The following is a 12,500-nucleotide window of genomic DNA, read 5'->3' as shown; positions in this document are numbered from 1 at the left end:
ACACTTCTAGTCTTGGGGGATTTCAATGCATCGACTGGAACTGATAGGGATGGTTATGAGGTGTGTGTTGGTCCCCATGGGTCAGGAACTATGAACCAGAATAGCACTAAGTTCCTTGACTTTGCAAGAAGTCATGGACTTAGGGTGGCTGGTTCATGGTTTCAGCGCCCACAAGCTCATCGCTGGACTTGGTATTCCAACGCTGGCGGTGTGGCAAAGGATATTGACCATGTCCTCATTGACGGTCGTTGGAGGATGATCCAGAACTGCAGGGTCTACCAGAGTGCTCAGTTCCTCAATACTGACCACAGGCTTGTTGTAGCAACTCTAAAGCTGCACCTTAAATCCTGGAGAATGGTACCCTCCCAGCCTAGGCTGGATGTTGCCAAGCTCAGGGATGAGAGAGTAGCTGAGGAGTTTGCGAACAGGCTGAGTGGATACTTGGGGGGTCTGGGTGCTTTGGGGGGTCCTGAAGAGTTGTGGAGCGCCTTCAAGACCACCGTCCTTGATGTTGCCGGTGGATGCCTTGGAGCTCACCGCAGGGCAAAGAAGAATTTTGTCTCTCAAGGGACACTGGATACCATTGACCAGAGTCGCAGGGCCAGACTGAATGGCAGAGCTGAGCTGTTCAGGGAGCTGAGGCGTAAAACTGTACGTGCACTGAGGGTGGACAAGGAGGCCTATGTGCGAGGAATCTGTGAGGGGGTAGAGCATCACCTGTGGACAGGTGATTCTCGTCCCGCTTACAGGGGAATTCGCGCATTACGTTCATCCAAGCCCATCCCTCGGAGCACTGCAGTTCGAGCAGAGAGTAGTAGGCTCTTGACAGAGGAGTCTGAAGTGAAGGCCCGCTGGGCCGGTTACTTTGAGCGGTTGTACCAGGCTGATCCCCCAGCTGTCGAGTTGGACGTCAAGGGTGTTACAATCCCTGTTGCTGACCCTCGAATCAACTGTGGTCCACCTTCGCTTGTGGAAACACGGGCTGCGGTGAACCAGTTGAAACGGGGCAAAGCTCCAGGGATCTGTGGCATCCATGCTGAACTTCTCAAGGCTGGTGGAAATGCTGCACTCGTGTCGTTGCATGCAGTTTTGTGCTCTGCCTGGAACACAGGCATCATCCCAACTGACTGGAAGAGGGGCCTTGTTGTCCCTCTCTGGAAAGGGAAGGGTGATCGCCAAGACTGCAACAACTACCGAGGGGTGACGCTGCTCTCAGTGCCGGGCAAGGTCTTTGCTCGGATAATTCTTGATAGGGTTCGTCACCATCTGCTTGAGCACCAGCGTCCAGAGCAGTCAGGCTTTACACCAAAGAGGTCAACGATTGACCGTATCCTTGCACTTCGTGTCCTCATCGAATGCAGACGAGAGTTTCGGCAGGGGCTGCTTGCAGCCTATGTTGATCTCTGTAAAGCGTTCGATTCAGTGAATCGGGATGTCCTCTGGAGGATTCTTGGTCTTCGTGGGTTGCCACCAAAACTGATCGATCTGATGTCAACTCTACTCTGGTACTGAGAGTGCTGTGAAGTGTGGTGGTACCATCTCTGACTTATTTCCAGTTGTTACTGGAGTTCGTCAGGGATGTGTACTTGCCCCCACACTTTTCAGCACTTGTATGGACTGGATTTTAGGGAGGATGTCTGAGAGATCAAGTTGCGGTGCATCGTTTGGCAATGTCAAGATCTCGGACCTTGATTTTGCAGATGATGCAGTCATCTTTGCGGAGACTTTAGACATCCTCTTGGGGGCCATCGAGGTGCTGAATGAGGAGTCGGAGCCGTTGGGATTACGGGTTTCTTGGGTCAAAACTAAGATCCAGGCTTTCGGTGACATCTTGGATGCTGCTGTCCTGTCTGTGTCTGTTTGTGGTGAGGATGTTGAGGTCGTGGAGAGATTCACTTACCTTGGCAGTGATATTCATGTCTCTGCTGGCTGCGAGTCAGAGGTCAATAGACGTCTGGGTCAGGCCTGGGGAGTCATGGATTCACTGGATCATGGGGTGTGGCGCTGCCGGTACCTGTGCGGGAGGACGAAAGTCCGAGTCTTCAGGTCCTTGGTACTTCCAGTCTTGCTCTATGGGTGCAAGACTTGGACTCTGACCAAGGATCTGAGACGGAGACTTAATTCCTTTGGTACCAGAGCTCTTCGGAGAATCCTTGGCTATCGCTGGTCGGATTTTGTGTCCAACGAGCGGTTGCTGAGAGAGACTCGGATGAGATTTGTTACCTGCATCGTCCGTGAGCGTCAGTTGCGGCTGTATGGACATGTGGCTCGTTTTCCTGACGCTGATCCTGCTCACCAGATTCTCTCAGCGAGGGAGTCTCATGAGTGGAGGAGGCCATTGGGCCGACCACGTGCCTCATGGTTGCAGCAGGTTGACCATCATCTCAAGGAGATGGGGATGGGCCTGGCATCTGCCTGGGGGATGGCCAGACGGAGGCCACTGGAGTACCGGCGGAAAGTGGACGCAGCGACGCGCTGTTCTGGCACATGCTCCCATACCTGACCTGACCTGACCTGTCCCGGAGGTTCGTGATTCATAAGGGAAAATCAAAAATCACGAAAAAAACCATGAATACACCCATGAAAAACCGTGAATACGTGAAGCACATCATGGCAAATATAGAAGCAGGTCACATTTTATGAACCGTGAATGCAGGGTGTCTGTGAATAGTGGAACAGTGAATATCGGGGTCCGACTGTAGATTTATTTGAGGCAAAGTTGAATGAGTGACATGTGATGCACAGAGCTGAGGTGGCTGTTTCTTGCTATATATTGGGCGTTGGTGATTTAATGTTCCATGGTGTGCATTGCTAATTTGATGGGTATGGATGTGAACAATGAAATCACATCGAATGAGACCATAATTCATCACTCTCAAGGCAGACATGTCTGAATCGGTCGACAAAGATTTATGGCATTATTTACGCTGTGTGCTAAATGTCTCGTTCGGTTTTTGAGTCGGTAGAAAAGACATGTTGCCAGATTGTAAGTGGGTGCTCTTCAGAGGTCCATGATGGGTCGTTCGTAGGACACCATTCTTGTGAATCTTTGTTAACCCGTAGAAGCGTGGAATGACTGTCAAATGGTCTTATGGCGAACCATTCTTCTTTTGTGAGGAGGTTTACATGACGCAGTTTCTGTAAGGTGGTAGTCATCTTTCAAGGATCACAAGGCTTTTCTTGATAGATGGTGGTGTTGACCAATAGAACTTCAGCTTTTTGTTTGTAATCTGTAATCCGGATGGTTCATTACAATGGTGGGGTGACTTTTGTCAGCGGGGCCTATTACGATGGGTTTGTCCTGGCGGAAACTTTGCAGCATTTTTGAACCGTCGTGCAGAAAGTTGTGCAGGTAGTTGTTCATAGTCATCTCCTTTGGTGCGTAGATTGTAGATTATAGCTTTGGGAGCAGCGATGAAGTCTACCATAGTAGCATCGCTCGTATTAAAGTTCAGGCCGCATTCGAGTAAATGGGCTTCTGTCGTTGTTAGCCATGTCAGAAAAGTTGTGAAACCCACGTTTTTCTGTTGTTGGAGATGTATACAAGCCATTTAAATTGGCCAAGAGTCGTTTTCTTATCTGATCATGGCGTAGTTGACACATCGTGTGGATGGCTTCCTCAATTTGCTTGATGAGGTTGTTATTGAGGATCCCACAGTTAAGCTTGGAGGAAATGGTCTCCGTTTCGTAATGGGACCGTCCGGCATATGTGTCTTTGATCAAAGCGCGTATTACTTGTCTGCTGAAGCATGCAACGACGTCCTGGGGGAAGTCCGAATCAATGGGTGGTTTGTCGTACAAGCTTGCAGGGTGCAGGTCACGGAGAAGGAGCTTGTACAGAAAGGAAAGTTGTTGGATGGTGCTTGCACCACGAAGAGCAAATCGTTCCCAACGGCACACCAGGTGAAGAGCTTCACGCCTGTATTGTATACATACGTGTCGGAAGATTTGCAGCTCAGGATTCATACCCACAATCCACAAGCATCCTTACGAACACAGCTGTCTGCGAGGTTATCGAGGCTGCAGTGCAATTAAGTGTGAACTGCAAGGTTATCGAGCCTGCTATTCCTGTGAAAACTCAATCACCCGACACGTTGACTTGTACCCCACAAACAAAGACTACGCAATCAATTACGTCAACAAAAATGTAAGAATTATTTGAAAGCAGGAAGCAATGTGATAGGCAAAGACTTGGACCAATCCAACACGCAGAACCATCCCCAACATAACTTAAGGTGGTGTCACTATCACACCACTCTTAACGCCTCTGAGAAAGAGACCGAGCTCATTCTCGAAACGTCAGGCTTTGAAAAAGAATTTACGAGGGCCAGTCACAACAAGTAGCCTTAAAATATTTTTCAGAATTGTTTATTGCATGCATGTGTGCCGGAACGAGCAGCATCTGCCACACTGGACAATCCACTTTTAAACTTCCTGTCCCATACACCTGCTTCAGCGATAAACATGTGTCACAACATTGCATCTTCATTCTGCGATGGATTTCACTGGGATTCACACCCTCATTTCCCAAGAAATGGATGACAGACCATTGCTCCTCCCTGGTGCATGCTTGTAAGGGAGCCACCATCTTGGAACTGCTCTACTGATGTCATACGCTCAATGTTGCCCAATCTAAAACAGCCAATACGTGACTCTTACCCATAGATAAAACATATGTCGTTTACCACTACACACATTACATTCTCGAATTTATATCGCCATGTTAAGGTTACTTGTTGACTGGCCCTGGTATTATTTTACTATTCAGTGTGCGACTTTTACCATTATGAATCCTGAGCTGCAAATCTTCTGACAAAAACGAACAGACATGCGTGCGGCATGCACGCACACATACAATTTATGTATAGCTTACCGTGCCATCGATTTGAAGCTTTAAGCAGGAGCCAAAGTCTGCAAGGCGGATGTGGCCATTCATATCCAGCAAAACGTTGTCTGGTTTGATGTCGCTATTTGAAAATGAGAAAGAAACGAGTAACGAACCCGAAAGACATCATTCACACCTCAGTAACTTGACATTCAAATATAATTTCCATATTTATATTTAAAAGCATCTATATTCTCAGTATCTATTCAACAGTCACCAGATTATTTAAAGCTCACATTTTATACCAGCAAATACAACCTGTCGCTTCACTGACGGGAATATTAAGGTGAGGGGTAGTAAGAAGGAGGGAAGGGAGCGGTGAGGGGAGGGAGGACGGCGAGGAGGGAGGGGGCGAGGAGGGAGGGGGGCGAGGAGGGAGGGGGCGAGGAGGGGGTGGAGCGAGGAGGGGTGGAGCGAGGAGGGGGTGGAGCGAGATCGATCAGGGGTGGAGCGAGATCGATCAGGGAGGGAGATCGAAGCAGAATGAGCGAGGAAGGAGGGGGGAGCAAGGAGGGTGGGGGAGTAAGGAAGAAGAGAGAAGCAAGGAAGGGATGGGTGAGCAAGGAGGGTTGCGGAAAGGGAAGGCAGCGTGAGGGAAAGGCAAGTGAAGGCAGCGTGAGGGGAGTGTAGGTGAAGGCAGCGTGAGGGGAGTGTAGGTGAAGGCAGCGTGAGGGGAGTGTAGGTGAAGGCAGCGTGAGGGGAGTGTAGGTGAAGGCAGCGTGAGGGCAGTGTAGGTGAAGGCAGCGTGAGGGGAGTGTAGGTGAAGGCAGCGTGAGGGGAGTGTAGGTGAAGGCAGCGTGAGGGGGTGTAGGTGAAGGCAGCGTGAGGGGGGTGTAGGTGAAGGCAGCGTGAGGGGAGTGTAGGTGAAGGCAGCGTGAGGGGAGTGTAGGTGAAGGCAGCGTGAGGAGAGTGCAGGGGAAGGCAGAGTGAGGGGAGTGCAGGGGAAGGCAGAGTGAGGGGAGTGCAGGGGAAGGCAGAGTGAGGGGAGTGCAGGGGAAGGCAGCGTGAGGGGAGTGCAGGGGAAGGCAGCGTGAGGGGAGTGCAGGCGAGGGCATCGTGAGGGGAGTGCAGGGGAAGGCAGCATGAGGGGAGTGCATGGGAAGGCAGCGTGAGGTGAGTGCATGGGAAGGCAGCGTGAGGGGAGTGCATGGGAAGGCAGCGTAAGGGGAGTGCATGGGAAGGCAGCATGAGGGGAGTGCATGGGAAGGCAGCGTGAGGGGAGTGCATGGGAAGTCAGCGTGAGGAGAGTGCATGGGAAGTCAGCGTGAGGGGAGTGCATGGGAAGTCAGTGTGAGGGGAGTGCATGGGAAGTCAGCGTGAGGGGAGTGTAGGTGAAGGCAGCGTGAGGGGAGTGCAGGGGAAGGCAGTGTGAGGAGTGCAGGGGAAGTTCGCGTGAGGGGAGTGCAGGGGAAGGCAGCATGAGGAGTGCAGGGGAAGTTCGCGTGAGGGGAGTGCAGGGGAAGGCAGCATGAGGGGAGTGCAGGGGGAAGCCAGTGTGAGGGGAGTGCAGGGGAAGGTAGCGGGAGGAGAGGATCCATCCAGACATAACCACCGTCTGGACACGTCTGGAGATATCCACCATTTGGACAAGTATAATAAGGGGAGGGGGGATGACAGAGGGGTGGAGGAGTGAGGAGGGGTGGGGGAGCGAGGACGGGTGGGGGAAGGGAAGGCAGCATGAAGGAATGGAAAAGGATGGGAAAGCAGTGTGAGGAGAGGACAAGGGAAAACATTGTAAGAGGAAGGTCCGTCCGGACATAACTGCCAAACGGGACACGTCTGGAGATAACCACCGTCCGGACATAACCACCGACCAGAAACGTTGAGAGAAAGAGAGAAAGAGAGAAAGAGAGAGAGACGTGTGGGGAGGGGGGGGTAGGTGTCATATGTTATGAACAAACACACACACACACACACACACACACACACACACACACACACACACACACACACACACACACACACACACACACACACACACACACACACACACACACACAGTCACAGGTGGAAAGAATTTGGCTCTGTAATTGAGAAAACAAATAAATACGGTAAACCGCTTGGAAATCAGGTGTTATTAAATGTATTTTGTGTTGAAACCATAGACTCCTATAGAGAAGGACTGGAACCTCACGATCTCAGGCTTTGCAACTTGAGTCTGAAGGATTAACTTGAGTCTGGGGCTAAAATGACTTCGAGAAGGGCTAGAGACACGATCTCAGGATCCATATAGGGGTTTTTGAGGACGGCGAGTTCAATAGTGTCATTTTCAACACCACCTGATGTCATCTTCAAGGTCAAAAGGTCATATTTCAAGGTCAAATTACTGAATTTTGGTATTTTATGCCCGTTTTTGTGTCGAACTCAGAGGAAATCTTTTGTAAAGTCCATGACAAAACATGACATTGTGCACCTACTGCACCTACTTGCTGATTTATATCATCGATAACTAATGTATGTTTTGTTTGTTTCTCTTTCAGAAACTGTCCAGCTGGTGATCTCACAGGATCTTTGTGTTGTTTCCTGCTTTGGTGACAATATGCCACGTCGTTGCAGCTGCTTTGGTTGTAGAGGAAACTATGATGGGACGCCTTATGTAAAGGTCATATCCTTCCCAAAAGATCCTGAGGAGAGGGAGAGATGGATATTGGCAATGCCAAATGAGAAAGAAAGCTTGAGGTGCTTAAAGGAGATATATATTTGTGAGACACATTTCAATTGTGATTGGGTGTCAGTTAGGGGTGGCAAACGACCCAAAGAACCCCCATCAATATTTCCTGGAGTACCGAAATCAGCTTTGAAGCAGGTGACCTCAGCCCCACGCCCAACATCATGTTCTACGTCAAAATCAAGAGCTAAGAAGATGCAGGCAGCTGATGAGGCTGCAGACAATATCCAAGATTTCGACCACTTCTGTGCTAAAATCAGCTCCTATTTTCCTGGCATTAACGTCATAAAAGACCAGCAAAACCTTTACCTATCAAGAACTGATGCTACTGGACAAACTGTCAAGCAGTTGTTTCATTTCCAACAAGTTCACTCACCTTTTGGATTTCTATTCTTGAATAGAGTTGAGAAAGATGGCATCGAGCTGCCCAAATGACTTTTTCCTTTGCAGAAGAACAGCCTGCTCTCAAAATGGTCCCAGATTAGATCCATAACTGACCAGGTAAACATTTATGAATGCACAAGCAAGGAAATTCTTCAGCTTGTAATAAGCCAGCTCTGTTGGATGACTGAGGCACACGAGCTTCCTCATTTCACCTTCCTTCTGTCGCAGCTGCATCTTCTGGCAGATCAGATAAGAAAACTTTGACTACGTTCTTCCTGCTATATTTGCAGATGAAGCCTTGGAAAAGTTTTTCGGCCAAGCCAGGCAAAGAAGCGGTGGAAACTTCTACATTGACCTAGTTGACATTATGGCTGCAGCGAAAATTGTAAATTTGCAAACACTCATTAAGCATGACGTTATGCCCGAATCTAGTTCTCGTGTGATTGATTGCGACAAGAACTGTACAACTTCCATAAATCCAGATGAGCGAAGTGAACTCATTGACGAGATTACTCGTCAAGACACTCAGGATCTCTTGGGGTCTGACGATGCCCTTAAGCATAAAGTAGTTTATTTGGCCGGACACCTTGTTTATAAATATGGCGATAGCACTAGTATGGAGGAGATCATTGATGATTAAGATGGTAACGAGGTGTCATCTGAGTTTCTAGATAATTTGAATAGAGGTGGATTGAGTGTGCCGACTATGTCAACCGTCTTTTTTGTACATAATGCCTATAATTTGTATGACAAAATTAAAATGCGTTGCCGATTTCATTTTGCTGAGCTGTTATCCTTTGTAGATGCACATTTAGCTAGTAGTAATGTTGCATGTACTACTTTAGCGAACATTCTATTGAAAGCTCATGTCCTCAATGTAAGTGACAAAGAAAAAGCTTTGGGATGCCTCAGGAGGCAAGAAAAGCTCTCCAACTAGTGATAGACATAGACATTGTTGTAATAGGCAAAGTGTTGTGACATGCATATAATGTTTATGTAATACAATATATGACAATAAATATCAAAGTTTGACAGTTCTACACACTTTCATCTTATTACAATCAGCCATCTCTCACCGTTTATGAGTTAGACACAAAAACGGGCAAAAAATACCAAAATTCAGTAATTTGACCTTGAAATATGACCTTTTGACCTTGAAGATGACCTCAGGTGGTGTTGAAAATGACACTATTGAACTCGCCGTCCTCAAAAACCCCTATATGGATCCCGAGATTGTGTCTCTAGCCCTTCTCGAAGTCATTTTAGCCCCGGATTCAAGTTAATCCTTCAGACTCAAGTTACAACCCCCGAGCATGGGAGGTTCCAGTCCTTCTCTGTAGGAGTCTATGGTTGAAACTCATAGAGAACGCACACCGAGTCATATAAAATAACCAATTGCTTTAGAAACAGTCAAGAGGACAAAGGAAGACGTGATCGCTTGTATGCTGCTGAGGTTAAAAATTGAAGCTTCCATGATATAGGATGAAACATTGCCCATGTAACCAAACATGCAGGCATACGCATGCACGCACGCACGCACGCACACACACACTCTCAGAAACTCCCTAAATTACAGATACAAATATACCCATATATGTACCTCTACCTTATAGCAACGGCCGACTGCACATCGCGATCGGAACAGGAACTGTACCGCCATCCACTGTAGGGCACTCGCCAAGTAGCTTAAGCACTCAAGCGAGCACTCCAATTAAATAGTTTGCAAGAGATAGCTATATCCAAATGTTAAATATGTCCGAATTAGACAAATGAACACTTTTTTAGCAGTCGGAACTGCTGCTACGGTCAAACCTGGAGCTTAAATTTTGCAATTCAGCTTAATTTAAGAGATTCTCGAGGTTATGACATGTGTAAAATGAAATAAAGCCACGAACGCTGACGTCTGCAGGCATTTATAAGCACTGCAATGTACCCAGCGATTCATAGATTCTTTGCTCCCCACCCCTCCCCGCTCCCCCACCCCTCCAGCGATTCGTAGCATTTGATAATATGAGTGAGGAAAGTAAAAAAATATAAATATAAATATAAAAACTTTATTGTTAACATATCGTTGCGGCCCGTTCCAAGTCAGGGAATGGTTGAGCAGACCAAAAAACATAGTAGCTTCAGACCCCAGCGAGGTTACCCAGGAAACGCCTTAATATCCTCACATAGAGCGAGGTAGCCGAACATGCGCCTGATAATGGATATAATTAAATAAGGCCATTAATTATCTTCAAAATGGTTGTTTTAATTAACCCAAACACCCAATTTTCAATGATGCACGTCCTTAGAGTTCCCTTAATATGCATGCAAAGTTTCAGGCTGCTAGGTTTCATAGTTTTGGAGTTATGGAGAAGACACACTGACACATTTATTAGTATAGATGCATACATTCATGTACTACATACATAAAGATGAACACACACACACACACACACACACACACACACACACACACACACACACACACACACACACACACACACACACACACACACACACACACACACACACACACACACACACACACACACACACACACACACACACGGTTGTGGAAACAGACCATGGGGAGTTGCATTCAAGACACATTAACCCTACAAATAATCGCAGGTTCTAATATTGCTGATGTTGACCAATCGCGGGCAACCTATTGCGTTCCAATTTCGTTATCGTGGGATTTCATTTCGACTCATCGTGGTTTCTGAGCTGAGATGAGTCATCATTTGCGTACCATGTACGATTATCTCCCGTTACAAGCGTTGTGTTGTTTCTCGTGCACCACTTTGAATGGCACCCAAACATAAAGCAATGGACAAAGTTAGTTGTGCCAAAAAACAGAAAAAGGTTATGACGTTGGGTGAAGAGATCGTGTTGTTATTTGGGATGGCTCGAGGTGAAAATGCGGCATCTAAATGGGCTACTATTATGGGGTCAATGATTGTAGGTAGAACCTTCCCCATTGTTCTCTTCCTCATTCCAAACGTTCAATATCTTTCAAACTTAATTCCTAAACCATAATTTACCAACACCCGAACTCGAACTCTCATTCTCAAAAACCCATTCTCAAGCCTTTATTTTCCAAAACACAGACTTGAACCCCCATTCTCACAGACTTATTTTCCGAGGGTTACCGCAACTCATGGGATTAATCGGGGCAAAGGTATTTACGCCAGAGCAGGTCTTTTATGCTGACAAGATGGGATCATTCGAGAAGAGGAAGCCAACTCGTAACTTCCTCTCCAAGCAGGAAAGATCGGGGTTCAAGGTATTCTTACCCTTCTATGATGTGGCAATGCTGCAGGGGAATTCGTCGTAAACCTAATGCTGCTGTTCCTATCTCCAAATTCAGCTAACCTCTCCTCACTCACCCTCCACCCTCCCTTCTCCCCACTCACCCTTCCCCCACTTCACTTGCTCCACCCTCCCCCCTCTAACAGCCACATCCCAAACTAAGTCTTGTGTTTTCCATTTACAGCAGAGCACAGTGCGAATACATAATGTTTACCCCCAAACACCTCGCGGTTTTGAAATAAATTTAAAAGGTAAAAGTCTTGTGTTTTGTTCAATTATAATAATAATAAAAACAATAATAAAAATAATAATAATAATAATAATAATAAGTCTGGAGACTGCGATGGTTCACGAGCGGTATTTGACGATATAGATTGTTTCAGAAATCAAGGATGAGACAGTGATAATGTTTGACCAAGTTATAAAAATGATCAACATGATGTGGTATGAGTGACAGGTAATTAGCTGCAAAATGTCGAAAGCCCGGTTTCGTTCAACAACTTTCAAAATTTGACCTTTGCATAACCTTTAAAGGTCACAAAACAATGTTGTGGACATTAAAATAAGGAAACAGGATACGTGCTATAGCTTATTGGAGTTAGTTCGTCAAAGAAGGTCGTAAACCCGGTTCGATTCCCACAACTTTGAAAATTTGACCTTTGTGAACTTTAAAGGTCAAAGGTCAAGGATTATGACCTTTGGTGCAAAACTGCCTCTGGAACATTCCAGGAACAATATAACGTCATATAGGCTATATGGCATTTCGCACTCCTTGGATTATCCATACTTCGATGAAACCAGCGTAAAAACAAACTTGAAGGGGGTGCCACGGGCAAGGTGTTCGAGATAGAGCAAAATGGTTTCAAGACTTTTGGTGGGGAATGGCCTCAAGATTATGCATAAAAAATATTGTCATCCTAGCTCTCAAAGTTTGGGCGGTCATATGATTTTTATGTCAAAATTTGCAATTTTCAAAGTTCGTGACCTTGTGACCTTGATCTTGGGACGAAAATGAAAAATCGAGTTCCGTGGGGCTATGCAGGTGCCATTGGGCTAACCAAATACCGAAACCCCTGCCAGATTCGACAAACCCCCTCGGGGAAGATGCAAATTGAAATCGGCTAACACCTAAAAACACACGTTTTTTGGGCGTGGCTCCACTCATAATGGGCGCAGCACGCCCATTCTCAGGAAAACACAACTAGATCATGATATAAACCTCCCACCAAATTTTATCAGGATCGGATCAAAACCCACGGAGCTATA

At 46.8% G+C, this 12,500-nt stretch overlaps 1 protein-coding gene across 4 annotated transcripts in view; it reads right to left on the bottom strand.

Annotated features, from left to right (window-relative positions):
- LOC147023049 (serine/threonine-protein kinase MRCK alpha-like) overlaps positions 1-12,500 on the bottom strand; it is a 328,524-nt gene that overhangs the window by 142,937 nt on the left and 173,087 nt on the right. For all 4 annotated transcript variants that reach the window (XM_085888048.1, XM_085888050.1, XM_085888051.1 and 1 more), the window contains one exon: positions 4,874-4,967. In XM_085888048.1, coding sequence (XP_085744174.1) covers positions 4,874-4,967 — 94 coding nt within the window. The remainder of the gene's footprint in view (positions 1-4,873; positions 4,968-12,500) is intronic.

The sequence above is a fragment of the Eptatretus burgeri genome, chromosome 7, assembly GCF_056783735.1.
Source record: "Eptatretus burgeri isolate ZD-2024b chromosome 7, Ebu_testis_v1, whole genome shotgun sequence".
Classification (NCBI taxonomy): Eukaryota; Metazoa; Chordata; class Myxini; order Myxiniformes; family Myxinidae; genus Eptatretus; species Eptatretus burgeri.
Note: the sequence above shows the minus strand (reverse complement) of the source record. Positions and strands in the feature narration are given on the sequence as shown.